At 43.1% G+C, this 27470-nt stretch overlaps 1 protein-coding gene across 1 annotated transcript in view; it reads right to left on the reverse strand.

Annotated features, from left to right (window-relative positions):
- Positions 1 to 4866: 4866 nt before the first annotated feature.
- MYOM3 (myomesin 3) overlaps positions 4867 to 27470 on the reverse strand; it is a 56858-nt gene continuing 34254 nt past the window's right edge. Inside the window, exons 26-36 of the mRNA XM_015819663.1 lie at positions 27090 to 27149; positions 25487 to 25554; positions 24231 to 24341; positions 22177 to 22264; positions 20815 to 20853; positions 20362 to 20467; positions 9877 to 10040; positions 8620 to 8656; positions 7376 to 7398; positions 5726 to 5781; positions 4867 to 5142 (exon numbers count right to left, since the gene is read on the reverse strand). Of these exons, the coding sequence (XP_015675149.1) occupies positions 4867 to 5142; positions 5726 to 5781; positions 7376 to 7398; positions 8620 to 8656; positions 9877 to 10040; positions 20362 to 20467; positions 20815 to 20853; positions 22177 to 22264; positions 24231 to 24341; positions 25487 to 25554; positions 27090 to 27149 (1028 nt within the window). The remainder of the gene's footprint in view (positions 5143 to 5725; positions 5782 to 7375; positions 7399 to 8619; positions 8657 to 9876; positions 10041 to 20361; positions 20468 to 20814; positions 20854 to 22176; positions 22265 to 24230; positions 24342 to 25486; positions 25555 to 27089; positions 27150 to 27470) is intronic.

The raw sequence follows: 27470 nt of genomic DNA on the forward strand, positions 1-27470 counted from the left end.
CCAGTCTCTTCTTAAAAACTTCCAGTGTTGGAGCATTCACCGCTTCTGGAGGCAGGTTGTTCCACTGGTTAATTGTTCTAACTGTCAGGAAGTTTCTCCTTAGTTCTAGGTTGCTTCTCTCCTTGATGAGTTTCCATCCGTTGCTTCTTGTCCTGCCTTCAGGCGCTTTGGAGAATAGCTTGACTCCCTCTTCTTTGGGACAGCCCCTGAGATATTGGAACACTGCTATCATGTCCCCCCGTGCCCTTCTCTTCCTTAAATTAGACATACCCAATTTGCAACTCGGTATTTCTTCCCTGCTAGCAAATACTCTGACCTGCAATGGGGGCGCATTGAGCTGAAATGCCAAAGAGTTCAGTGACTTTCAGCACCTTTACTCAACATCATTGTTTCTTCCTGTCCTGACCTTGGGAAGCTAAAATTTAAGCTAATCTCTTCAAAAATCTGCTGGATGCACGGAATGGGGAGAGAGGGGGCATCAATGTGCACGCTTTTTCTTGCAGGAAATCAGGGTCTTGGGAATCTCCGTTCATCCAGCGGTCACACTTTGGAGTGTCTCACTGAAAAATGCAGGTGCCACTGCAAAATGCCATCATTATTTATTTCTGGGTGGGTTTTTTTTTTGTAAGCTGCCCAGTGCTGGAGCTGGGCAGCCATGTATATTTCTTAAATAAATACGATCGCAATCATACTGTCCAAATCCAACTATTTATTTAGCAAACGGTAGGGCAAGTCAGCAAAGATATAGTAGTGCCAGGAAATCATTGAATCTAAGTCTGAAAAAATATCTGTGAATATTTGCAGTCTCAAGCTAGGCCTGAGATGATTAGGGGGCTGGAGGCTAAAACATATGAGAAACGGTTGCTGGAATTGGGTATGTCTAGTTTAATGAAGAGAAGAACGAGGGGGGACATGATAGCAGTCTTCCAGTGTCTCAGGGGCTGCCACAAAGAAGAGGGAGTCAAGCTATTCTCCAAAACGCCTGAAGGCAGGACAAGAAGCAATGGATGGAAACTAATCAAGGAGAGAAGCAACTTAGAACTAAGGAGAAACTTCCTGACAGTTAGAACAATTAACCAGTGGAACAACCTGCCTCCAGAAGCGGTGAATGCGCCAACACTGGAAGTTTTTAAGAAGAAAATGGACAGCCATTTGTCCGAAATGGTATAGGGTTTCCTGCCTGAACAGGGGGTTGGACTAGATGACCTCCAAGGTCCTTTCCAACTTTATCATTATCATTATCATCATTATCATTTCCATTGTATTCTCATAAATGAAAGCAAGTCTACGTCTCTCAAAATAATGTTGCAGGATCCAATCTGGATTGGTCACCGGGACCAGAGGTTTAGTCTTCTGAGCTTTTGAACTCATGCTGGAGCCCATAATATTTAGTCCAAAGCCCACATTCCCGAGGATGGACTCTAGCGTGAGTTCAAAAGACTAAACCTCTGATCCCAGTGACCAAACAAGATTGGATCCTGCAACATTATCCTGGGAGACGTATATTTGCCTTCATTCCTGAGATTGGATCTGATAGGAGTAAAGGAAAGGTCTTCAAAATTTAATATTGAAAGAGAAATTTAAAATTGAATTTGCTGCAGTGGAAACTTACTGAGTGGAGAAACAAGCTTATAATAGACAGGAACCAGGAAAGGATAGCATCAAGGGACGAAGTAAGATAAACATGTGGGCAAAAATTAGCTGAGTCTAAGATTGAGAAAAGGAAGAGGGCAAACTATAAAAAAAATAGCTGTAAGAGGAAATGGCTAGCCAGGAAAGGGATAGTGAATTGAAAAACAGGAAAACAAGCTGAATAAGATAAGAGCAGTGGTGGGATTCAGCCACTTTGCACCAGTTCGCCAGAACCGGTAGCTAATTTTTTGTTGCCCAGGCCCAGAATGAACTTCCGGAAGCGGCATCCACACCGAGAACCGGTTGTTCACATATTTGAATCCCATCACTGGATAAGAGGAAAGGCGTACTGAATTGAAAAACAGAGAAGAACCTATTTTTCTAAGAAGTCATAAAAAGGGGGGGCCATAAATATCCACAGAGTTCAAAATCACCATTTAAATCAGTCTGATTTTTCTTATTATTATTGTACATGTGAATATGATTTAATATGTTAGCAGGAAATGTGTAAGAAGCGGACAGAAAGAGTGTAACCTCATAGTACCTCAGCCAATGGGGAAAGAGGAGGGATGCATCGGCTAGGACAGGGTTGTATAAAAAAGGGAATATTTTGGGTTGAAACATTGGAGAGAACCAAGCTTTGATAGCTTCTCTCCCTGCTTATCGCAATAAATTGAACAAAAGGCCTTTATTGTGTCTTGGCTGGTTATTGGTCAGGCGAGCTTGCCTCTGGCCACGAAGGAAAGTAGCCAGGAGCACACAACAGATCCATTGTATTCTGTTTAATAATAATAATAATAATAATAATAATAATAATAATAATAATAATAATAATAATAATAATAATAAAGTTGGAAGGGACCTTGGAGGTCATCAAGTCCAACCCCCTGCTAAGGCAGGTAACCCTATATCATTTCGAACAAATGTCTGTCCAGTTTCTTCTTAAAAACTTCCAGTGTTGGAGCATTCACCGCTTCTGGAGGCAGGTAGTTCCACTGGTTAATGGTTCTAACTGTCAGGAAGTTTCTCCTTAGTTCTAGGTTGCTTCTCTCTTTGGTAAGCTACAATAGTTAGATTTGCTCATAGTGCTAAGCCATAAACTACGGTTTACAAATCACAGTGTCTGGTTTTATGCAACATGGAGATGGCAAGCAGCAACCACATAAATATTTCATTCTGATTTAGAATCTGAGACGAACGTAATTATTGGGCTTTGTAAATCATGATTCATGGTGGCTTTGATTTGAGCCCGTGGGCCACAGGCACCCCTTGGAAGTCTTGGGGCGAATGACTTTCAGCACTCTCCCACAGTAATTACCAATTTGTATTTGTTTCTGCACGTAAAAGGAAATAGATTGAACATTACCTGGAAACTAATCATTTTGACTACAGTAAATTGAACTTTAATTCAATATTGTTCGATGTGAAATAGAGCCCAGCTTAACCATCACCTGGTCCCACCCACTGGATTTAAGAATGTGAATCACACTCCAAAAATATACACTTCATCCTGTTTAATAGCGTCGCACTATACAGCATGTGAGTCCTTCTGCTGTGGCTTACAGGCAGTCCTCGAATTGCAACCGCAACCGGGATCAGAATTTCCACTGCTAAGCAAGGTGGTTGTGACGTGAGCCATGCCCAATTTTGTGAACTTTTTGCTGCAGTTGTTAAGCAAATCACATAGCTGTTAAGCGCATGGTGCGGTTGTTAAATGAATCCAGCTGCCCCCACTGACTTTTTCTTCTCGGAAGCCAGCTGGGAAGGTCACAAGTGAGGATCATATGATCCTGGGATGCTCTCAGGTCTGCCATGTTCGACTTGGCGCCTCGCTGGCATCATGCCATCAAAGGCCAGGAGGGAGGGGGCCGTATGGGGGAGGGAAAAACGGGCAATAAATGTGCATGAATAAGTGATGGGAAATGATAGTTTGACCAAGACCAGAGAACCGGTTTGTGCCAGCACTCGAGGCCATGCACCCTGGGAAACATCTCCCTGTCCTAAGGGGCCTACCTGGGGCAGGTCTGACAGATGCTGTAACTGTTATAAATATAATAGAATCAAGATCACATGAAGTATTAATACCACTTTACAATGCCTTGGTAAGGCCACACTTGGAATACTGCATCCAGTTTTGGTCACCACGATGTAAAAAAGATGTTAAGACTCTAGAAAGAGTACAGAGAAGAGCAACAAAGATGATTAGGGGACTGGAGGCTAAAACATATAAGGAACAGCTGCTGGAATTGGGTATGTCTAGTTTAATGAAGAGAAGGACGAGGGGGGACAGGATAGCAGTATTCCAATATCTCAGGGGCTGCCCCAAAGAAGAGGGAGTCAAGCTATTCTCCAAAGCGCCTGAAGGCAGGACAAGAAGCAACGGGTGGAAACTAATCAAGGAGAGAAGCAACCTAGAACTAAGGAGAAACTTCCTGACAGTGAGAACAATTAACCAGTGGAACAACCTGCCTCCAGAAGCGGTGAATGCTGGAAGTTTTTAAGAAGAGACTGGACAGCCATTTGTCTGAAATGGTATAGGGTTTCCTGCCTGAGCAGGGGGTTGGACTAGATGATCTCCAAGGTCCCTTCCAACTTTATCATCATCATCATCATCATCATCATCATCATCATCATCATCATCATCATCATCATCATCATCATTATTATTATTATTATTATTATTATTATTATTATTATTATATCTCAGTTGCCAAGGGCCTGAATTTCGATCACAGAACTGTGGGGGTGCTGCAATGGCCGTAAAGGTGAGGACCAGTCATGAGTCTCTTTTTTCAGTGGCCATTGTACCTCCAAAGACTTGCTGTAGGTTGAGGACTACCTGTATTCAATAAAAGGGTGAAAACCCACCTGCCTTACTGAAATGTATGAACTCATCATACCGGGGTTTGTTAGGGGGTTTTTTTTGAGCTAAAACCAGTAACAGCCATATCTTCACCGGCTCTTGATTTCCTTTCTGGATATATATATTTGAAAGCACTGAAAAACACTGAGAGGCAGGCAAGAGACCTGATGCCAATCCTCTTATGGGGCTGGAGGCTGACTTTTATAACATATCTATAAATATCATGAGCCTACGATCCTGCTCAGAGAGCGGCAACGGTAGGGTAGGAGATGGGGCGATGGGTCTTTCCTTACAATGAAGAAGGACCACCCTCTTCTATTGGGTGATGCCTTCTGGACCTGGCCAAGCCCTTAGAACGGAACGTGGGTGGTTCAGACAGAAGGCGGTTCATCTTTCAGCTCCTTCGGCTCTTCCCCCTGCTTGTAGACGCTGACCGTCACCTTCCCAGTTTCAGAGCCCCACTTGTTCTTGACGAGAATGCTGAACTTGCCAGTGTCCTCGCTGCTGACGTTCTCAATGGTAATTGTGATCACGGTACCCTTCACTTCCATCTTGTACCGGTCTTTGAAGGCAATGACCTTCTCGTTCCTGCACCAGGTGATTTCTGGGTAAGGATCTCCAGAGATGATGCAAGTCAAGCACAAAGTCTGTTTTAGAAATAAAGAAAGGGTTCATTGTAGGACTTCAGATTGGAGAAGGCAAGGCAGATATACCCAGGGGACAGGTAAGACTGTGCCCATCAGTACCAATGTAAGGGGCAGACAGCCCCCTTTATGCCCTTTAGGATCCCTGTCCCTCTTGCCCCCATGTTAGGGTATTCTTATGAACCCCCCAAAGGGCAGCTACGATTCCCAGAAATTAAACTGAAAATAGATATTTCTTTTTAGAAAGTTTGCAATGCTACGAGATTGCCATGTCAGCATTCTTGCATGAGTTTTCATGGGTCTCACACCAGATCTTGTGGGAACCAGGAAGTGATTTGTTGAAAACACTGAGGATCTTATACTTTGGGGAAGAAGAGGAGAGACACCTGGAGTTGTGCAATGAATCTGGGGCCTGGAAGGATTGCACAAAGGCACACACGAAGAGAGATCAAATGTTGCAAGCCCTGCCTTATCAGTTGCCAATACTGTCTAAATGGTAACGCAAGAGTCCCTTATATAATTCAGGGTTCCCACAGCAGTTATTCCCCATTTGCACAGCTGGAGGCCATCCAAGACAATTCATTACCTTACTTTCCATGATGGTTGCAACATCTGGAAGGCCACGAACCACTTTGGCACGGTCTGTAGAGGGAGAATAGACATCATGATTGGCTATTCAGTTTTTAATCCCACTTTTTGGGGTATCTGTCTGTCTGTCTGTCTGTCTGTCTGTCTCTCTCTCTCTCTCTCTTTCTCTATCTATCTATCTATCTATCTATCTATCTATCTATCTATCTATCTGTCTGTCTGTCTGTCTGTCTGTCTGTCTGTCTACCTCTCTGTCTCTCTCTGTCTCTCTCTCTCTCTCTCTTTCTCTATCTGTCTATCTATCTATCTATCTATCTATCTATCTATCTATCTATCTATCTATCTATCTATCTATCTATCTATCTATCTATCTATCTATCTATCTATCTATCTATCTATCTATCTATCTATCTATATCTTTATTATTTTTACAACTCAGGGCAGCAAACATATCCAACACACCTTCCTCCTATTTTTCTCACAACAGCCCTGTGAGGTGAATTGGGCTGAGAGACATTGACTGTCCCAAGGTCACTCAACTGACTTTGGACCTAAGGTGGGATTAGAACTCATGGTCTCCCACTTTCTAGCCAGGGGATGTCTAAATACTTTAGAGGTTAATCATCTTACTGGTCCAGGCTGCCTTATGTTGCTAAGATCAAGGTATGGAGCAGATTACCTTGGAAGCAAGTGAGAGTTAGTAGAAGCTTTTAAGCAGAACCAATGTACAATTCAATAACAGCAGAAATTTTTTTCACAGGCCAAAGATTGAATCTATTAAATTCTATGACTGTTTCATGCAACCGCAAAACAAGAATCTAATAACAATCATAGGACTGAAAGGGATCTTGGAGATCATCTATCTATCCACTCCTCTACCCATGGCAGGAATCCTTATACTATCCAGCACAAATGGTTGTCTAATCTTTTCTAGAAAAGTTCTTGCTTTTTTTTTATGTACAAGGTACTTCAGTTACAAACTGAGTAACTGCATTCACACAACACCTTGAGCTGGGTTGATGTTCATCTCAGTCTGCTTTTGCAACTTGGGATGTTGCATTAACCCAACCCATCAGATTATTTTGCAATTTGCTGTTTTGTGTGAACCTAGGATGTTACGTAATTTCACTGACTGGCTGAAGGAATGTTGTGTATGGTAAATACATTTGTTCAGTTGATCAGGTTAGAATAGATGGGAAGGAACGGCTTGAAGTGTGAAATTCAAACCCGGAGTTTTTCACTGAATGTAACTCAAGCATCTCTGGAGGTGCATCTTTGTCGGAGAAGATCCCTTGCTGTTGAAGGAATATTTATTTCCTTTCGATTTTTGCTCCTTCCAACTTTGTAAAAGCAGCAGATTTGAAAAAAACACCCTGGATTCAAAGTAAGCTGAGTCATACTGGTTGCCCTTTTATTTGTGTACTGTCTCCAGGGTACCCAGAGTGGGGTGGGGTTCTTGTTTTTTTTTACTATTTTTATTTTTTTCTATTTTGTGTTTTTACTGTTTGTAAGCCACCTAGAGACAGCGAGTAGGTGGCTAGATAAAACAAACAAACAAACAAACAAACAAACAAACAAACACATCACCCATGAATGCAACAGACAAAAAAAAAAAAAACCAGCAAAAGTTGCATCTTTTTATACTCACGTTCCTCCACAACAGCTGCTTGCCTACAAGGAAAACAAAACAAAAGGCATTTTTATGTCACATACAGTGTTTACCTAAATTTCACCAAAGAAACCACAGGATTAAATGCAAGACCCGTCTCCCAGCCCTGGAGTCACTACATTTTGACTACACAACAATCCCAAGTACTGCATGTGTCAGGTTTCGTAGCCAAAGCATCCATCCAGCAGGAGGTATCTCCTGCTGGATGGATCTTACAGCAGGAGGTATCCAATCCCCGTGTCATGGTTCCGACAGAGGAAACTCTTCAAAGAACTTTGAAGCATTGTTTACCTTAAAGAATCTTTATTTGAACAGCATAACATTGGCACATACATAAGCGAAGCCAAAATCTGGATTCCTCTCCCCTTAGCACAGTGGTGGCGAACCTATAGCACGGGTGCCAGAGGCGGCACTCAGAGCCCTCTCTGTGGGCACGCGAGCCGTCGCCCCAGTCCTAGGCCTTCAGCTGGGTTTTATAAAACCTTTTCGCTTTAGGCCTCTGCCGCCGTGTGCAAAAAAAAAAAAAGGTTCAATCAATCAGTCAATTTCAACTTCTCGCAGGAAAAAAAAAGATCTTGCAAAGTTGGAATTGATTGATTGAACTTTTTAGTCCCAACCAGTCTGCTGTTACCACCGCAGCCACGCCCACCCAATGGGCCACACCCACCCAATTGGCCACACCCACCCAATGGCCACACCCACCCGACACCCGACAATGCATAAGTGGGTTTTAGGTTGCAGTTTGGGCACTTGGTCTCTAAAAGGTTTGCCATCACTGCCTTAGCACATAGTATCAAACACAATTCCCTCCTCCAATTAAGAGTCATAAATCACATTCTCCAATTAGTTTGAAATGCAGGCTTTCCCTCCTTTACTCCAACCCGCCATTTCTTATCATCTCTTATTTCAAAAGCTGTGAGTTCACACACTATTACAATATTGTTATGTCTAACTAATTCCCACCACAATCTGCCTCCTCACCCAGCATCATCTAATTCTAAGAGTAAAGCATAAGAAAGAAAAAGGCTGCATCTTCATATGTTGTCAAAGCAAGAACACCCAATGTTAGCAGCGTTGACATCCCGGGCCATAGTTTGGTTCCGACCTGTGGCCTGTTTGGAACCGCTTATACAAGTGGAGCTGCGTGCATGAGTGTGCGTGCCCACTGCTTGTGCAGAACCATCCCCTCTCCCTCCCACAAGCCACAACCTCACTCTACTTACTTCAGCCTTTGATGTTCGGCGAGGGCATCATCGAAAGCTATAGAAAGCAAGCAAGCAAGAAAAGGTTTGGCTTGAAGAAATGGTAACTATATGCAGTGTGGAAAAAGAGCTAATAAAATGTTTCCATTTCAATATCTATTTTTATATATTAAGGGCAGTAAGGAATTGCCATTAGAACCCAGAATTATCATAGAAAAATACAGTTTTTTTATTATACTCTCAAACAGAAGCACTCCTCACACAAACTATCAGGGGAATTTGCATTGAAAAAGAAAAGAAAAGATATCATTAGAAATTAAAATCAAAATGAATACAGGTATTCCTTGACTTACAAGCACACCTGAGCTGAAAACTGCTGTTGCTAAGTGAGACATTTGATAACTGAATTTTGCCCCATTTTACCATCTTTCTTGCCACAGTTAAGTGAATCACTACAGTTCTTAAGTTAGTAACATGGTTGTAAAGTGAATCTGGCCTTCCCCATTGAGTTTTCTTGTCAGAAGCTTGCAAAAGGGGATCACGTGACCCCGGGATGCTGCAACCGTCATAAATATGAGTCAGTTGCCAAGCGTTTGAATTTTGATCACGTGACCATGGGGATGCTGCAGTAATCGTAAGTGTGAAAAACAGTCCTAAGTCACTTCTTTCAGTGCTGTTGCAACTTCAAACGGTCACTAAGTGAACCGTTGTAAGTCATCGACTTCCCATAAAAAAGAATGAAAGGGAAACACAGAAGGGTTTATCTATAGCGTAGGTAAAGGGCAATCTTCTAATAATCTGTAAAAATAAATTGCCATGCTGTGTAAGGAAAAGCTGGCTTTTGAAAGAGTATTGATGCTTTCGAAGCTTTTGACACCTGAGAATATCACAGACAACAAAGAAAAGAAACAGATGAAACCTAGCACAAATCAATCCTAAACGGCACCAATATTTTGGATGGGTTATGCCAGGGGTAGGCAACCTTGGCTCTTTTATGACTCGTGGACTTCAACTCCCAGAATTTCTGAGCCAGCCATGCTGAGGGGAAAGGGAGAGTTTCCAAGCTGAGCCATGCTGGCTGAGGAATTCTGGGAGTTGAGGTCCATGAGTCATAAAAGAGCCAAGGTTGCCTACCCCTGGGTTATGCAAAGACCTTGATCTCATGAGAAATCTATAATGTGTGGTCCTTGTGCTCTCTCAGCTTTGTGGTTTTCTTGAAGATGTTTCATTACCCTACTGGGTAACACCATCAGTGCTAGAAGGTGATGGGGTTTTTACCTTTCCCAGATAGATCAGTTGTCAATCTGCGCATTTCTTTCCCATCAGTGAGGTCCAGGGTATATTTGCCTCGGTCGGACTCCTTTGGATCAAGGATGTGGAGCCAAACCTGGTCCATGGTTGTTCCTACTTTCAAACGATCTCCTCCTTCCAGACGCTTGTCACTGAAGGAACAGCAGGAGATTAGGTCGTCAATTAATATACAGCCTCTAAATCCTAATTGTATAACCTTGGCAACTTTAAGACCCGTGGACTTCAACTGGCTGTGGGATTTTGTGAGTTGAAGTCCACAAGTCTTAAACTTGCCAAGACTGGATATCCCTGCTCTAAACAATATTTCTCTTTCATTTGGGGTTTATTGCTATGCTATAAACCTCTTAATGATGGTAGCCTTACAAAGCTGCCTACCAAAGTGCTTCTGGGTTGAAAGAACTAGCTGGTGTCATCAACCGTTGCCCAGGGGATGCTCGAGAGGGTTCCACTTCATTGAAGTGATACCTATTTATCTACTTGCATTTGCAATGCTTTCAAACTGCAAGATGGGCAGGAGCTGGGGCAAATTGATGGGAGCTCATTCTGTCACGTCGCTTGCTCTCAGATTTTGAACTGCCGAGCTGTCGACCTCCAATGGTCTTTTGACTCAGCGTCCTAACCATCTGAGCCGCCGCTATCCCAAGGCAGGCCACCATGAGCTACAGGTAGACTGTGGTTATTTCACCTGTGCTCTAAACTTGTCAAGCTCCAAAAACCAAGAAAAACACACAGGGTTACTTCTAAGCAATTTCTTGTATTGTTCCTCACCTATAGGCAGAAACCTTGCCAAACTAAAGCAACTACTTGTGTCATTTAAGACTCTGAGTGTTCTGTTCTTGGCGTTGATAAGGCATTGAAACGAGGCAGGAGCAACAATAGATGCTTCTTTATTTCAGCTTTAACAGAACAACACAAAATGGCGCTGATCCCTTATATACCTTCTGCAGGGAACAGCGTCAGCCAACGTATTTTCCCGCTCTGCGCATGCTCAATAGGCTGGAGACAGCCTGTCTGGCCCGGGCAGGCCACATGGTCTGCCCGGGTCTCACTGCAGCTTCCTGCACCTGCTCTGTCAATCACAGGCCCAGGACATAACACTGAGTATTACTAGGAAGGAGCAATCTTGACCCTTTCCCTACCAACCGAGCTATCGAAACTTTTCTGTCTCTTGCTCCTCTGGAATGCAGCCCCTCCCTTCTGGGAATCCAGACTACATTCAACCACAAAATCATGGGCAGACCATCTGTAGTTATTCTTAGCTCTGGAGCAAAGTAGTATTAAGAACCTGAATCAGATGAATCTTCATTGTCCTGCTCAGTTGGAGCAAATAACCTTGCAAGGCTGAAGGTTTCCTGATGATCTACACAGGATGCTGAGCAGGGAGGAGAAAAGAGATCCCCCAAAAAGGGAGGATCCTGGCCAAGCCTGGGTGGGCATCTGTCTCCTTAAGCTTAGCTTATGCCTTTGCATCTTCTGTCTGCCCCATAGGAACACCTTACCCTACAAATTTACAGCCACACGATAAAAGCACATACTTGTGGTACCAGGTGGTCTTCATGGCATCTGTGTAGTNCTACAGTAAATTGAACTTTAATTCAATATTGTTCGATGTGAAATAGAGCCCAGCTTAACCATCACCTGGTCCCACCCACTGGATTTAAGAATGTGAATCACACTCCAAAAATATACACTTCATCCTGTTTAATAGCGTCGCACTATACAGCATGTGAGTCCTTCTGCTGTGGCTTACAGGCAGTCCTCGAATTGCAACCACAACCGGGATCAGAATTCCACTGCTAAGCAAGGTGTTGTGACGCGAGCCATGCCCAATTTTGTGAACTTTTTGCCTCAGTTGTTAAGCAAATCACGCAGCTGTTAAGCGCATGGTGCGGTTGTTAAATGAATCCAGCTGCCCCCACTGACTTTTCTTCTCGGAAGCCAGCTGGGAAGGTCACAAGTGAGGATCATATGATCCTGGGATGCTCTCAGGTCTGCCATGTTCGACTTGGCGCCTCGCTGGCATCGTGCCATCAAAGGCCAGGAGGGAGGGGGCATGAGGGGGAGGGAAAAACGGGCAATAAATGTGCATGAATAAGTGATGGGAAATGATAGTTTGACCAAGACCAGAGAACCAGTTTGTGCCAGCACTCAAGGCCATGCACCCTGGGAAACATCTCCCTGTCCTAAGGGGCCTACCTGGGGCAGGTCTGACAGATGCTGTAACTGTTATAAATATAATAGAATCAAGATCACGTGAAGTATTAATACCAGTTTACAATGCCTTGGTAAGGCCACACTTGGAATACTCCATCCAGTTTTGGTCACCACGATGTAAAAAAGATGTTAAGACTCTAGAAAGAGTACAGAGAAGAGCAACAAAGATGATTAGGAGACTGGAGGCTAAAGCATATAAGGAAAGGCTGCTGGAATTGGGTATGTCTAGTTTAATGACGAGAAGGACGAGGGGGGACAGGATAGCAGTATTCCAATATCTCAGGGGCTGCCACAAAGAAGAGGGAGTCAAGCTATTCTCCAAAGCGCCTGAAGGCAGGACAAGAAGCAACGGGTGGAAACTAATCAAGGAGAGAAGCAACCTAGAACTAAGGAGAAACTTCATGACAGTGAGAACAATTAACCAGTGGAACAACCTGCCTCCAGAAGCGGTGAATGCTCCAACACTGGAAGTTTTTAAGAAGAGACTGGACAGCCATTTGTCTGAAATGGTATAGGGTTTCCTGCCTGAGCAGGGGGTTGGACTAGATGATCTCCAAGGTCCCTTCCAACTTTATCATCATTATTATTATTATTATTATTATTATTATTATTATTATTATTATTATTATTATTATTATTATTATTATTATTATTACTATATCTCAGTTGCCAAGGGCCTGAATTTCGATCACAGAACTGTGGGGGTGCTGCAATGGCCGTAAAGGTGAGGACCAGTCACGAGTCTCTTTTTTCAGTGGCCATTGTAACTCCAAAGACTTGCTGTAGGTTGAGGACTACCTGTATTCAATAAAAGGGTGAAAACCCACCTGCCTTACTGAAATGTATGAACTCATCATACCGGGGTTTGTTAGGGTTTTTTTTTTGAGCTAAAACCAGTAACAGCCATATCTTCACCGGCCCTTGATTTCCTTTCTGGATATATATGTTTGAAAGCACTGAAAAACACTGAGAGGCAGGCAAGAGACCTGATGCCAATCCTCTTATGGGGCTGGAGGCTGACTTTTATAACATATCTATAAATATCATAAGCCTACGATCCTGCTCAGAGAGCGGCAACGGTAGGGTAGGAGATGGGGCGATGGGTCTTTCCTTGCAATGAAGAAGGACCACCCTCTTCTATTGGGTGATGCCCTCTGGACCTGGCCAAGCCCTTAGAACGGAACCTGGGTGGTTCAGACAGAAGGCGGTTCATCTTTCAGCTCCTTCGGCTCTTCCCCCTGCTTGTAGACGCTGACCGTCACCTTCCCGGTTTCAGAGCCCCACTTGTTCTTGACGAGGATGCTGAACTTCCCAGTGTCCTCGCTGCTGACGTTCTCAATGGTTATTGTGATCACGGTACCCTTCACTTCCATCTTGTACCGGTCTTTGAAGGCAATGACCTTCTCATTCCTGCACCAGGTGATTTCTGGGTAAGGATCTCCAGAGATGATGCAAGTCAAGCACAAAGTCTGTTTTAGAAATAAAGAAAGGGTTCATTGTAGGACTTCAGATTGGAGAAGGCAAGGCAGATATACCCAGGGGACAGGTAAGACTGTGCCCATCAGTACCAACGTATGGGGCAGACAGCCCCCTTTATGCCCTCTAGGATCCCTGTCCCTCTTGCCCCCATGTTAGGGTATTCTTATGAACCTCCCAAAGGGCAGCTACGATTCCCAGAAATTAAATTGAAAATAGATATTTCTTTTTAGAAAGTTTGCAATGCTACGAGATTGCCATGTCAGCATTCTTGCATGAGTTTTCATGGGTCTCACACCAGATCTTGTGGGAACCAGGAAGTGATGGTTGGAAACACTGAGGATCTTATACTTTGGGGAAGAAGAGGAGAGACACCTGGAGTTGTGCAATGAATCCGGGGCCTGGAAGGATTGCACAAAGGCACACACGAAGAGAGATCGAATGTTGCAAGGCCTGCCTTATCAGTTGCCAATACTGTCTAAATGGTAACGCAAGAGTCCCTTATATAATTCAGGGTTCCCACAGCAGTTATTCCCCATTTGCACAGCTGGAGGCCATCCAAGAGAATTCATTACCTTACTTTCCATGATGGTTGCAACATCTGGAAGGCCACGAACCACTTTGGCACGGTCTGTAGAGGGAGAATAGACATCATGATTGGCTATTCAGTTTTTAATCCCACTTTTTGGGGTATCTATCTATCTATCTATCTATCTATCTATCTATCTATCTATCTATCTGTCTGTCTGTCTGTCTGTCTGTCTGTCTGTCTGTCTGTCTGTCTGTCTGTCTGTCTGTCTNTCTCTCTCTCTCTCTCTCTCTCTCTCTCTCTCTCTCTCTCTCTCTCTCTCTCTCTCTCTCTCTCTATCTATCTATCTATCTATCTATCTATCTATCTATCTATCTATATCTTTATTATTTTTACAACTCAGGGCAGCAAACATATCCAACACACCTTCCTCCTATTTTCCTCACAACAGCCCTGTGAGGTGAATTGGGCTGAGAGACATTGACTGTCCCAAGGTCACTCAACTGACTTTGGACCTAAGGTGGGATTAGAACTCATGGTCTCCCACTTTCTAGCCAGGGGATGTCTAAATACTTTAGAGGTTAATCATGTTACTGGTCCAGGCTGCCTTACGTTGCTAAGATCAAGGTATGGAGCAGATTACCTTGGAAGCAAGTGAGTGTTATTAGAAGCTTTTAAGCAGAACCAGTGTACAATTCAATAACAGCAGAACTTTTTTTCAGAGGCCAAAGATTGGATCTATTAAATTCTATGACTGTTTCATGCAACGGCAAAACAAGAATCTGATAATAATCATAGGACTGAAAGGGACCTTGGAGATTGTCTATCCCAGGGGTAGGCAACCTTGGCTCTTTTATGACTCGTGGACTTCAACTCCCAGAATTCCTGAGCCAGCATGGGGGAAACTTTGGCCCCTTCATGACTCGTGGACTTCAACTCCCAGAATTCCTGAGCCAGCATGAGGGAAACTTTGGCCCCTTCATGACTCGTGGACTTCAACTCCCAGAATTCCTGAGCCAGCATGAGGGAAACTTTGGCCCCTTCATGACTCGTGGACTTCAACTCCCAGAATTCCTGAGCCAGCATGGCTCAGCTTGGAAACCTCTCTCCCCTCAGCATGGCTGGCTGAGGAATTCTGGGAGTTGAAGTCCACAAGTCTTAAAAGTTGCCAAGTTTGAAGACCCCTGACCTAGAGCAGGGGTAGGCAACCTTGGCTCTTTTATGACTCGTGGACTTCAACTCCCAGAATCCCTGAGCCAGCATGGCTCAGCTTGGAAACTTCCTTTCCCCTTAGCGTGGCTGGCTCAGGAATTCTGGGAGTTGAAGTCCACGAGTCATAAAAGAGCCAAGGTTGCCCACCCCTGGTCTATCCACTCCCCTGCCCATGGCAGGAATCCTTATACTATCCAGCACAAATGGTTGTCTAATCTTTTCTAGAAAAGTTCTTGCTTGTTTTTTTTATGTATAAGGTACTTCAGTTACAAACTGAACATTATGCTGGGTTGATGTTCATCTCAGTCTGCTTCTTTGCAGCTTGGGATGTTGCATTAACCCAACCCATCAGATTATTTCGCAATTTGCTGTTTTGTGTGAACCTAGGATGTTGGGTAATTTCACTGACTGGCTGAAGGAATGTTGTGTATGGTAAATACATTTGTTCAGTTGAGGATCAGGTTAGATAGATGGGAAGGAACGGCTTGAAGTGTGAAATTCAAACCCGGAGTTTTTCACTGAAGGTAACTCAAGCATCTCTGGAGGTGCATCTTTGTCGGAGAAGATCCCTTGCTGTTGAAGGAATGTTTATTTCCTTTCGATTTGTGCTGCTTCCAACTTTGTAAAAGCAGCAAAATTGAAAAAACACCCTGGATTCAAAGTAAGCTGAGTCATACTGGTTGCCCTGTTATTTGTGTACTGTCTCCAGGGTACCCAGGGTGGGGTTCTTGTTTTTTTTTTACTTTTTTATTTTTTTCTATTTTGTGTTTTTACTGTTCGTAAGCCACCTAGAGACAACGAGTAGGTGGCTAGATAAAACAAACAAACAAACAAACAAACAAACAAACAAACAAACACATCTCCCATGAATGCAACAGACAAAAAAAAAAACCAAACCAGCATCTTTTTATACTCACGTTCCTCCACAACAGCTGCTTGCCTACAAGGAAAACAAAACAAAAGGCGTTTTTTATGTCACATACAGTGTTTACCTAAATTTCACCAAAGAAACCACAGGATTAAATGCAACACCCGTCTCCCAGCCCTGGAGCCACTACATTTTGGCTACACAACAATCCCAAGTACTGCATGTGTCAGGTTTCGTAGCCAAAGCATCCATCCACCAGATCTTACAGCAGGAGGTATCCAATCCCCGTGTCATGGTTCCGACAGAGGAAACTCTTCAAAGAACTTTGAAGCATTGTTTACCTTAAAGAATCTTTATTCGAGCAGCATAACATTGGCACATACATAAGCGAAGCCAAAATATGGATTCCCCTCCCCTTAGCACAGTGGTGGCGAACCTATAGCACGGGTGCCAGAGGCAGCACTCAGAGCCCTCTCTGTGGGCACGCGCGCCGTCGCCCCAGTCCTAGGCCTTCAGCTGGGTTTTATAAAACCTTTTCACTTTAGGCCTCTGCCGCCGTGTGCAAAAAAAAAAGGTTCAATCAATCAGTCAATTTCAACTTCTCGCAGGAAAAAAAAAGATCTTGCAAAGTTGGAATTGATTGATTGAACGTTTTAGTCCCACCCAGTCTGCCTTTACCACTGCAGCCACGTCCACCCAATGGGCCACACCCACCCAATGGCCACACCCACCCGGCACCCGATGATGCATAAGTGGGTTTTGGGTTGCAGTTTGGGCACTCAGTCTCTAAAAGGTTTGCCATCATTGCCTTAGCACATAGTATCAAACACAATTCCCTCCTCTAATTAACAGTCATAAATCACATTCTCCAATTAGTTTGAAATGCAGGATTTCCCTCCTTTACTCCAACCCGCCATTTCTTATCATCTCTTATTTCAAAAGTCCTGAGTTCACACACTATTACAATATTGTTATGTCTAACTAACTCCCATCACATTCCTCCTCCTTCCCCCCAGTATCATCTAATTCTAAGAGTAAAGCATAAGAAAGAAAAAGGCTGCGTTTTCATATGTTGTCAAAGCGAGAACACCCAATGTTAGCAGCGTTGACATCCCGGGCCATAGTTTGGTTCCAGTCTGTGGCCTGTTTGGAACTGCTTGTGCAAGTGGAGCTGCGTGCATGAGCGTGCGTGCCCACTGCTTGTGCAGAACCATCCCCTCTCCCTCCCTCAAGCCACAACCTCACTCTACTTACTTCAGCCTTTGATGTTCGGCGAGGGCATCATCGAAAGCTATAGAAAGCAAGCAAGCAAGAAAAGGTTTGGCTTGAAGAAATGGTAACTATATGCAGTGTGGAAAAAGAGCTAATGAAATGTTTCCATTTCAATATCTATTTTTATATATTAAGGGCAGTTATAGGAATTGCCATTAGAACCCAGAATTATCATAGAAAAATACAGTTTTTTTTATTATACTCTCAAACAGAAGCACTCCTCACACAAACTATCAGGGGAATTTGCATTGAAAAGAAAAGAAAAGATATCATTAGAAATTAAAATCAAAATGAATACAGGTATTCCTTGACTTACAAGCACAACTGAGCTGAAAACTGCTGTTGCTAAGTGAGACATTTGATAACTGAATTTTGCCCCATTTTACCATCTTTCTTGCCACAGTTAAGTGAATCACTACAGTTCTTAAGTTAGTAACATGGTTGTAAAGTGAATCTGGCCTTCCCCGTTGAGTTTTCTTGTCAGAAGCTTGCAAAAGGGGATCACGTGACCCCGGGACGCTGCAACCGTCATAAATATGAGTCAGTTGCCAAGCGTTTGAATTTTGATCACGTGACCATGGGGATGCTGCAGTAATCGTAAGTGTGAAAAACAGTCCTAAGTCACTTCTTTCACTGCTGTTGCAACTTCAAACGGTCACTAAATGAACCGTTGTAAGTCATCGACTTCCCATAAAAAAGAATGAAAGGGAAACACAGAAGGGTTTAGCTATAGCGTAGGTAAAGGGCAATCTTCTAATAATCTGTAAAAATAAATTGCCATGCTGTGTAAGGAAAAGCTGGCTTTTGAAAGAGTATTGATGCTTTTGAAGCTTTTGACGCCTGAGAATATCACAGACAACAAAGAAAAGAAACAGATGAAACCTAGCACAAATCAATCCTAAACGGCACCAATATTTTGGATGGGTTATGCCAGGGGTAGGCAACCTTGGCTCTTTTATGACTCGTGGACTTCAACTCCCAGAATTCCTGAGCCAGCCATGCTGAGGGGAAAGGGAGAGTTTCCAAGCTGAGCCATGCTGGCTCAGGAATTCTGGGAGTTGAAGTCCACGAGTCATGAAGGGGCCAAAGTTTCCCTCATGCAGGCTCAGGAATTCTGGGAGTTGAAGTCCATCAGTCATAAAAGAGCCAAGGTTGCCTACCCCTGGGTTATGCAAAGGCCTTGATCTCATGGGAAATCTATAATGTGTTGTCCTTGTGCTCTCTCAGCTTTGTGGTTTTCTTGAAGATGTTTCATTACCCTACTGGGTAACACCATCAGTGCTAGAAGGTAATGGGGTTTTTACCTTTCCCAGATAGGTCAGTTGTCAATCTGCGCATTTCTTTCCCATCAGTGAGGTCCAGGGCATATTTGCCTCTGTCGGACTCCTTGGGATCAAGGATGTGGAGCCAAACCTGGTCCATGGTTGTTCCTACTTTCAAACGATCTCCTCCTTCCAGACGCTTGTCACTGAAGGAACAGCAGGAGAGTAGGTCGTCAATTAATATACAGCCTCTAAATCCTAATTGTATAATCTTGGCAACTTTAAGACCCGTGGACTTCAACTGGCTGTGGGATTTTGTGAGTTGAAGTCCACAAGTCTTAAACTTGCCAAGACTGGATATCCCTGCTCTAAACAATATTTCTCTTTCATTTGGGGTTTATTGCTATGCTATAAACCTCTTAATGATGGTAGCCTTACAAAGCTGCCTACCAAAGTGCTTCTGGGTTGAAAGAATTAGCTGGTGTCATCAACCGTTGCCCGGGGGATGCTCGAGAGGGTTCCACTTCATTGAAGTGGTACCTATTTATCTATTTGCATTTGCAATGCTTTCAAACTGCAAGATGGGCAGGAGCTGGGGCAAATTGATGGGAGCTCATTCTGTCACATCGCTTGTCCTCAGATTTTGAACTGCCGAGCTGTCGACCTCCAATGGTCTTTTGACTCAGCATCCTAACCATCTGAGCCGCCACTATCCCAAGGCAGGCCACCATGAGCTACAGGTAGACTGTGGTTATTTCACCTGTGCTCTAAACGTGTCAGGCTCCAAAAACCAAGAAAAACACACAGGGTTACTTCTAAGCAATTTCTTTTATTGTTCCTCACCTATAGGCAGAAACCTTGCCAAACTAAAGCAACTACTTGTGTCATTTAAGACTCTGAGTGTTCCGTTCTTTGCATTGATAAAGCATTGAAACGAGGCAGGAGCAACAATAGATGCTTCTTTATTTCAGCTTTAACAGAACAACACAAAATGGCGCTGATCCCTTTTATACCTTCTGCAGGGAATAGCGTCAGCCAATAAATGCAACGTATTTTCCCGCTCTGCGCATGCTCAATAGGCTGGAGACAGCCTGCCTGGCCCGGGCAGGCCACATGGTCTGCCCGGGTCTCACTGCAGCTTCCTGCACCTGCTCTGTCAATCACAGGCCCAGGACATAACACTGAGTATTACTAGGAAGGAGCAATCTTGACCCTTTCCCTACCAACTGAGCTATCGAAACTTTTCTGTCTCTTGCTCCTCTGGAATGCAGCCCCTCCCTCCTGGGAATCCAGACTACATTCAACCACAAAATCATGGGCAGACCATCTGTAGTTATTCTTAGCTCTGGAGCAAAGTAGTATTAAGAACCTGAATCAGATGAATCTTCATTGTCCTGCTCAGTTGGAGCAAATAACCTTGCAAGGCTGAAGGTTTCCTGATGATCTACACAGGATGTTGAGCAGGGAGGAGAAAAGAGATCCCCCAAAAAGGGAGGATCCTGGCCAAGCCTGGGTGGGCATCTGTCTCCTTAAGCTTAGCTTATGCCTTTGCATCTTCTGTCTGCCCCATAGGAACACCTTACCCTACAAATTTACAGCCACACGATAAAAGCACATACTTGTGGTACCAGGTGGTCTTCATGGCATCTGTGTAGTACTTTACTTCACTGTAGATCTTGATACCTTCTACAGTCGGCTGCACTTTCAAAGGAGATGCAGAAAGAACTAAACAAAAAAGTCAGAGAGAGAGAGAGAGAGAGAGAGAGAGAGAGAGAGAGAGAGAGAGAGAGAGAGAGAGAGAGAGAGAGAGATTGATTTCAGAAAAACAATAAGACCTCCCCTGATAAATAAAACTAATTATATTTCTTTACAGCAAGGACAGGAATCCAAGGGCCCTCCACATGTTTTGAATCTATTTCCCACAATCCTTGGCTGCCTGGGATTGATGAGAATGGAGATCCAAATCTAAAGGGAAGTCCAAAGAAGGCCACTTTTTGGAAGGGGAACCCTATCTCTTGTGCCTTGGGTACAATAAATGCCACCAGAACAGGGTCTGAAGATCAGCAACTTACTACTGATTCTGGCCAGCTCCTTGAGGATATCGTCAAATGCTGTAAAACAGAAAGCATCACATAATAGTAAAGAATAGCACCATATATCAAGCAAGCCATTGTAGATAATGTTTAGTTGTGCCCTGGCTAAAGTTGGATTTCCTTAGAAATTTATTACTGACTATTGAACGACAAGGAAAGATTTCATTTAGAACAGGACCAGCCTGAGGAATATTTGTGGTTCCTGACCCCAGAGGTCCTCCCAATCACAGCTTCCAAAAATCAACATCATGGTTTTCTACTGTTCAGAGGCAGGAAACCCAGACAAGTGCAGATGAGACTTTAAATAAATGAAGAAAAAAAAATATTTTCTTTCTACTCCACTGTGGCAAACCTTTCTCAAATCCAGGTTTAAAAAAGCCAGTTCTCCCATATTTTACATCATCACATTGTTAAGAGTGGGTGGTTCACATGGTTAGGATGCTGGGTTGGAGGTTAGCAAGCCCACGTTTGAGACTCGAGTGCTGCTGTATGATGGGGTGAGCTCCCGTCATCAGCTCCAGCTCCCTCACGTGCATCCCCTAGGGCAGGGGTAAGCAACCTTGGTTCTTTTATGACTCGTGGACTTCAACTCCCAGAATTCCTGAGCCAGTATGGCTCAGCTTAGAAACCTCTCCCTTTCCCCTCAGCTTGGCTGGCTCAGGAATTCTGGGAGTTGAAGTCCATGAGTCATAAAAGAGCCAAGGTTGCCTACCCCTGCCCTGGGGAATAGTGATGTCACTAGCTAATCCTTTTAACCCGGAAGCGCCTTACGCAGTGCCTCCAACATGAACTGGACGGGATCACATTGTCTGGACATTCACAACAATCAAATGACAATCTTTGAAGGAAGGTTAAGCCAAGAGATTATCATCCTTCATGGCTAAAGATTGTGTAGGTGCTAATATAAGGTCCCAATTACAACACCCCACTGACTCTCAGAATCTCGCCAACAGACCAGCTTCTTTGAAAGACTGCTTACCCACTGCATGTTTTAATGAAAATGTTACATCAGTAAAAGCTTGGATATGCCTCTGAATTCACATGGTGTCATTCTCAGTCCTGGTTAGCTGACTGGTGGTGAACTGGAAAGATCTTAAATATTTTCCCCAGCCCTCTATGACAGACAGAGGTCCTCAGTGTGCAAAGTAAAGGAGCATTTGACAATGTTTCTTCTATCTTCACTTTCTCCTTTCTGATTGTCATGCTGAATTTAAACTCCCCTGCTTTCTTTTGGCCAAATTGGGTGGGAATCGCACAAAACATCATCAAAGCACCAGATTTGGGAAGTCTACTCTGAATGAACAATTAATATTTCGGCCAGTGAGAAAAAAATTATTGTACCTTCTTTTGTAAGATCAAGTCGGGTTATGTCTTGCCCACGGTCATCAGAAACCACAGCTTTGTAGACTCCTTTGTCTGCTTTGGTAATCTAGCAAAATATAGAGATGGGTTCACACAACACATTAAAGGCTAAATCCAGGTTAAAAAACTCGGTTGCAGCTGTGCACCCGTACATCTCAATGACCAAATGAATGAACTATGTAATGGTTTAATGGGGTGGTCTGGCTCACACTATGAGTTCCTCCCACCTCTTTTTAGTTAGTGTAGCATGTTGTATGAATGCAAGTACAGGTTAGAAAATGAAGTATCTTGAAATTACACAGAAAATATCAATTGATGGATGACCGTATCAATCGCTCAACAGTGAGAAACTGGTGAAGCGGACCTGCATTTTCTGCGTCGCATGAGAAAAGCACATCTTCCTTCCCCTGTCCTGACCACTTTCTACAGGGGGACAATTGAGAGCATCCTGTCATACAGCATGACGGTCTGGTTTGGAGGCATCACTGCTTCAGACAGGAAGGCGGTGCAGAGAGTGGTGAGAATGGCCGAAAAGATCATTGGCAGTTCCCCCCCTCCCATCCAGGACATAGCACAGAAGCGCTGCTTGAGCAGGGTCCGTAAGATCATCTGGGACACGACACATCCTCTTCACGACCTGTTTTCCTTGTTACCTTCTGGGAGGAGGCTTCGTGGTATCCGTAGCAGAACATCCAGATTCAGCCATAGTTTCATTCCATACAGCATTAACCTTATGAACTCTCAAGCTTCCTCCTTCCGTTATATACTCAAGATGGACAGTATTTAATATTTATTTGCTACGTATATGTAGGGATGTGGATCTGTACATATGTTGTTCATAGTATGTTTAGGTGTGTGTCATGTATGTGTTTCACTTTGAGAGCTGGCAACTAAATTTCATTTTTGATGTGTGCCATTGTGCCCACAGTATAAAAATGACAATAAAGGTTATCTTATCTTATCTTAAAAATAAAGATTGTTCAATATCTATGGTACAGATAGGTCAAGTGAGTGTCATTTTGCCATTCCCTGTAACCATACAATGAACAATTGTGAGAACTAGGTATATCTACTCTAACAAAGAGGACTAGTGGGGACGATATTTGAGGAACTGTCACAGAAAGTTTGGGGTTAATCTATTCTCCAAATCACCCAAGTGCCAGATAAGAAGTAGCAGTTGGAAACTTACCAAGAAGAGATCCAACCCAGAACTAAGGAGAAATTTCCTGACAGTGAGAACACTTAATCAGTGGAACAACTTGCCTCCAGAAGTTGTGGGCACTCCAGTACCAGAGGATTTAAAGAAGAGATTGGACAGCCATTTGTTTGAAATGGTATAGGGTTTCCTGCCTGAGCAGGGGGTTGGACTAGATGACCTCCAAGGTCCCTTCCAACTTTATTACTATGATGATGATGATGATGATGATGATGATGATGATGATGATGATGATGTTAGGCTTAACAAGGTGCAAGCTGTGGACAAGTCTCATAGAACAAGGTCTTTTCATTCTTTCCAATGTTGTTAAGTTGTGAATAGCACCTTTCATGGACAACATGATTTTTGAAGTTATAGAAAGAATGCAAAATCTGAAGGGGGCCAGGTATAGCTCTGTTATTCTTCTAAAAAGAGAAAGAAACAGCCCTAATTTTGGGGTGTTCCTTGCTCCTTACTCATTTTATATTTTTCTAACATTTCAGAATGAAGAATTCTGCAGAATTCAAAAGTCTTCACACTTTTACTGCTATTTTGTCTGGTCCTAACAAACATATTGTCCAGTTATGGATTGTTCTACAGTATGTTTTAAAACACCCATGATGGGGGAGGAAGCCATGCCTTCTTCCATTTGTGGGTAACAGTAATGGGGAAATAGTGTTGTCTGTGGAATTTGAATGTCTAAAGTGGCATGAAACTGGAAAAAGCTCTAGCGACAAACTCCAGCTTTGTTCTTTCATTTATGACATTCCATTTCTTTCCTGTTTTGGTATGTAATTTTATTAATTTAATCATTAACAGTTACTCAGGATAAACTTACCCTTTTAATCCGTAGGAGTCCAGCTCCTGTGTTTGGATTGTATTGACCATCTGAGCGGGCTTTGTTATCAAAGAACCATTGAAAAGAAGTATCCTTCTTCATGTTTGATGCCTAATGAAAGGAAGAAAGGAAGAAGGAAGGAAAAGAAAGGGAGGGGAGGGGAGGGGAAGGGAAGGGAAGGAAGAGGGGAAGGAAGGAAAAGAGAGGAAGGAAGGAAGAAAAAGAAAGGGAGGAGAGGAGAAGGAAGGAAGGAGAGAAGAAGGAAGGGGAGGGGAAGGAAAGGAAAAGAAAGGGGGGAGGGGAAGGAAGGAAGGAAAAGAAAGGGAAGGGAAGGGAAGGGAAGGAAGGGGGAAGGAAGGAAGGAAAAGAAAGGGAAGGGAAGGGAAGGGAAGGGAAGGAAGGGGGAAGGAAGGAAGGAAAAGAAAGGGAGGAGAGGAGAAGGAAGGAAGGAGAGAAGAAGGAAGGGGAGGGGAAGGAAAGGAAAAGAAAGGGGGGAAGGAAGGAAGGAAAAGAAAGGGAAGGGAAGGGAAGGAAGGGGGAAGGAAGGAAGGAAGGAAAAGAAAGGGAGGAGAGGAGAAGGAAGGAAGGAGAGAAGAAGGAAGGAAGGAGAGGAGAAGGAAGGGGAGGGGAAGGAAAGGAAAAGAAAGGGAGGGGAGGGGAAGGAAGAAAGGAAGGAAGGAAGGAACAATACTTTATTTTGATGTGTGCTTGCTCACTAAATTTTGAGGGGCTGCATTTTAGCAGTTACAAATCTTGTTACAAAAATTTGAAGCATGCGACGTCCGACAGATACCATTTGCAAAATGAGACCAGGTTCAGCTGCCTTGCATGAAGTCATTCACCATTCCTGTCTCAAAAAAGGAAGTTTAGCCTTTCCCAGTGACCTTCCCTTCTGCATTTTACCCTGGCTGCGCTATTGCGGAAGTTGCTTTCTAGGGCCAAAAAAATTCCTGGGATGAGAAACTCACTGGAGGAACACCTACATTTTGGGGAGAAAAAAGTATGTGTGCCACAGTCTACCTCTTGTTCACGATTCTGCCTCAGCCCGATGACCTCCAAGGTCCCTTCCAACTTTATTATTATTATTATTATTATTATTATTATTATTATTATTATTATTATTATTATTATTATTATTATTATTATTATTATTATTATTATTATTATTATGGCTTTGATCGAATGCGGAAGACATCTAAAATTATAAAACCTAGTTTTGTTTCGTGAAGTGCAACTATGGGAAAAGAAGAGCTTACTTTGCAAGTCAGCAGGACTTCACAGTCTTCAGTGACCTTCCATGCCAGTTGTTCAATAAAATGAGGACCTGTGAAAGGAGGAGGAGACAAAGTACAACGCTAAACATCTTTTGATGCCACCTAGTGATTAATCTGATCCGAGCATCACCTTTGGGATGGACTTGTGGTGGCCTGTTGCCCAGAAGACTTCAGACTTTTTGCAACTTGACATCTACCATATGGTGGGTCTCCACACTCCACCCTTAGCTAGTACATCCTCTAACTCTTAATTTAGGGAAAGGTGTCTCATTCATATCAAAACAAGGTGGAAATTGGACTGAAACCATTTCTGCAGTTAGCTTTTATAGCATCTTCTAGAGTCAACCAACTACGGTATAATTGTGCCAAAAAAACCCCCAGTAATGTGGACAAGATTTGTATCTCTTCAACAATGCCTGGGTGCTGCAGTGAAGAATATGGAAAGGACTAATTTTTCTTGAATTACAGGTAGTCCTTGACTTACGACCGCAACTGAGCCCAAAATTTCTATTACTAAGCAAGACAATTGTTAAGTGAATTTTTGCCCCATTTTAGGACCTTTTGTTGCAAGTTGTTGTAAGTTGTTAAGTGAATTACTGCAGTTGTTAAGTTATTAAGTGAATCTGGCTTCCCCATTTGATTTTGCTTGTCACCTTGCAAAAGGTGATCACACGACTCCAAGGCACTGCAACCGTCATAAATACATGCCAGTTGCTAAGGTATTTCATCAGTTCAGCAGGTAAAAACCAGTCTTCCTTGTTATTGCAAAACTACTTTGCTTCCTGATTGAGCTTGTCTAAGAAATGAATGGAAAATTCCCCTATTTCCTCATAAACAAAAGAGGGGAAATCCCCACATTGCTGTGCATCATTTAATGATTTCCTAATTGTTAGAAATATCTTGCTGGAATAAAAAGTCACCCTGTTCCCTTGCTTTTAGGCTATGTCTGTGGTTCTGCATGTGGACTTTCCACAATCATAATCAAATATCATGCTCTTAAAAAAAACCCACCCAAATTCTGAATATTTTGATTGGACTGCACTGGGCAAGTAAGAAAGATTTATTTATTAAATTTATACACCACCTATCTCATTCTAAAAAGGGATTCTGGGTGGCTTGGAGGTTGAAAATCCTCTAATCTTGACCTGTAATAAATTGGTCAGGTAATTCTCTTTTGTTTTTCTATTGCAAACAGCTAACATGGTTAAACTTCATGGGATCAGATTAGAAAAGCTGGTTTAGACAAATTTAAAATGGAATGCTGCATTTTTCTTTGGCAGCTTTTGACTCAGTTTAGGGGGAGCTAAGTTTCCCCTAAAAACTGCTAAAGAGATTCGGGTGAGTTAGTGACTGACTTGTGTTAGGTAGGATGTGCAACCAGGGGCAACAAATGTAAAATTCTTTGAAATGGTTTTGTCTCATTTTTGAGATCCTTGTCACACTTCCTAGAAAGGCTGCGATTCCCTTCCAATGTCTCACTTTTGGGGGAGGTCTCACTGGTTCTTTCGCCTTTCTGTCTACTTGTGCTATTTTATATCCTTTGGGGAAAGATGTGGCTTTTTTTTAGGCTGACAGCCTTTCTTACCATGTTTTCTTTTCCAGTCTTTCTTTTTGGCATCAGCCTCTGCTTTAAGTTTATCAAAATCTGGAAGGAGGAAGGGGAAAGGGAAGGGGAAGGAGGAGAAGAAGGAGAAATGGAAGGAGAAGGAAAAGGGGAAAGAGAAGAAGGAGAAATGGAAGTGGAAATAGAAGAAGAAAGAGAAGAAGGAGAAATGGAAAGGGAAGGAGGAGAAGGAGAAGAAATGAAAGGGGAAGGGAAAGGGGGAAAGAGAAGAAGGAGAAATGGAAGTGGAAGTAGAAGAAGAAAGAGAAGAAGGAGAAATGGAAGTGGAAGTAGAAGAAGAAAGAGAAGAAGGAGAAATGGAAGTGGAAGTAGAAGAAGAAAGAGAAGAAGGAGAAATGGAAG

The sequence above is a fragment of the Protobothrops mucrosquamatus genome, unplaced genomic scaffold (genome assembly GCF_001527695.2).
Source record: "Protobothrops mucrosquamatus isolate PMUCROS unplaced genomic scaffold, P.Mucros_1.0 scaffold963, whole genome shotgun sequence".
Lineage (NCBI taxonomy): Eukaryota > Metazoa > Chordata > Lepidosauria > Squamata > Viperidae > Protobothrops > Protobothrops mucrosquamatus.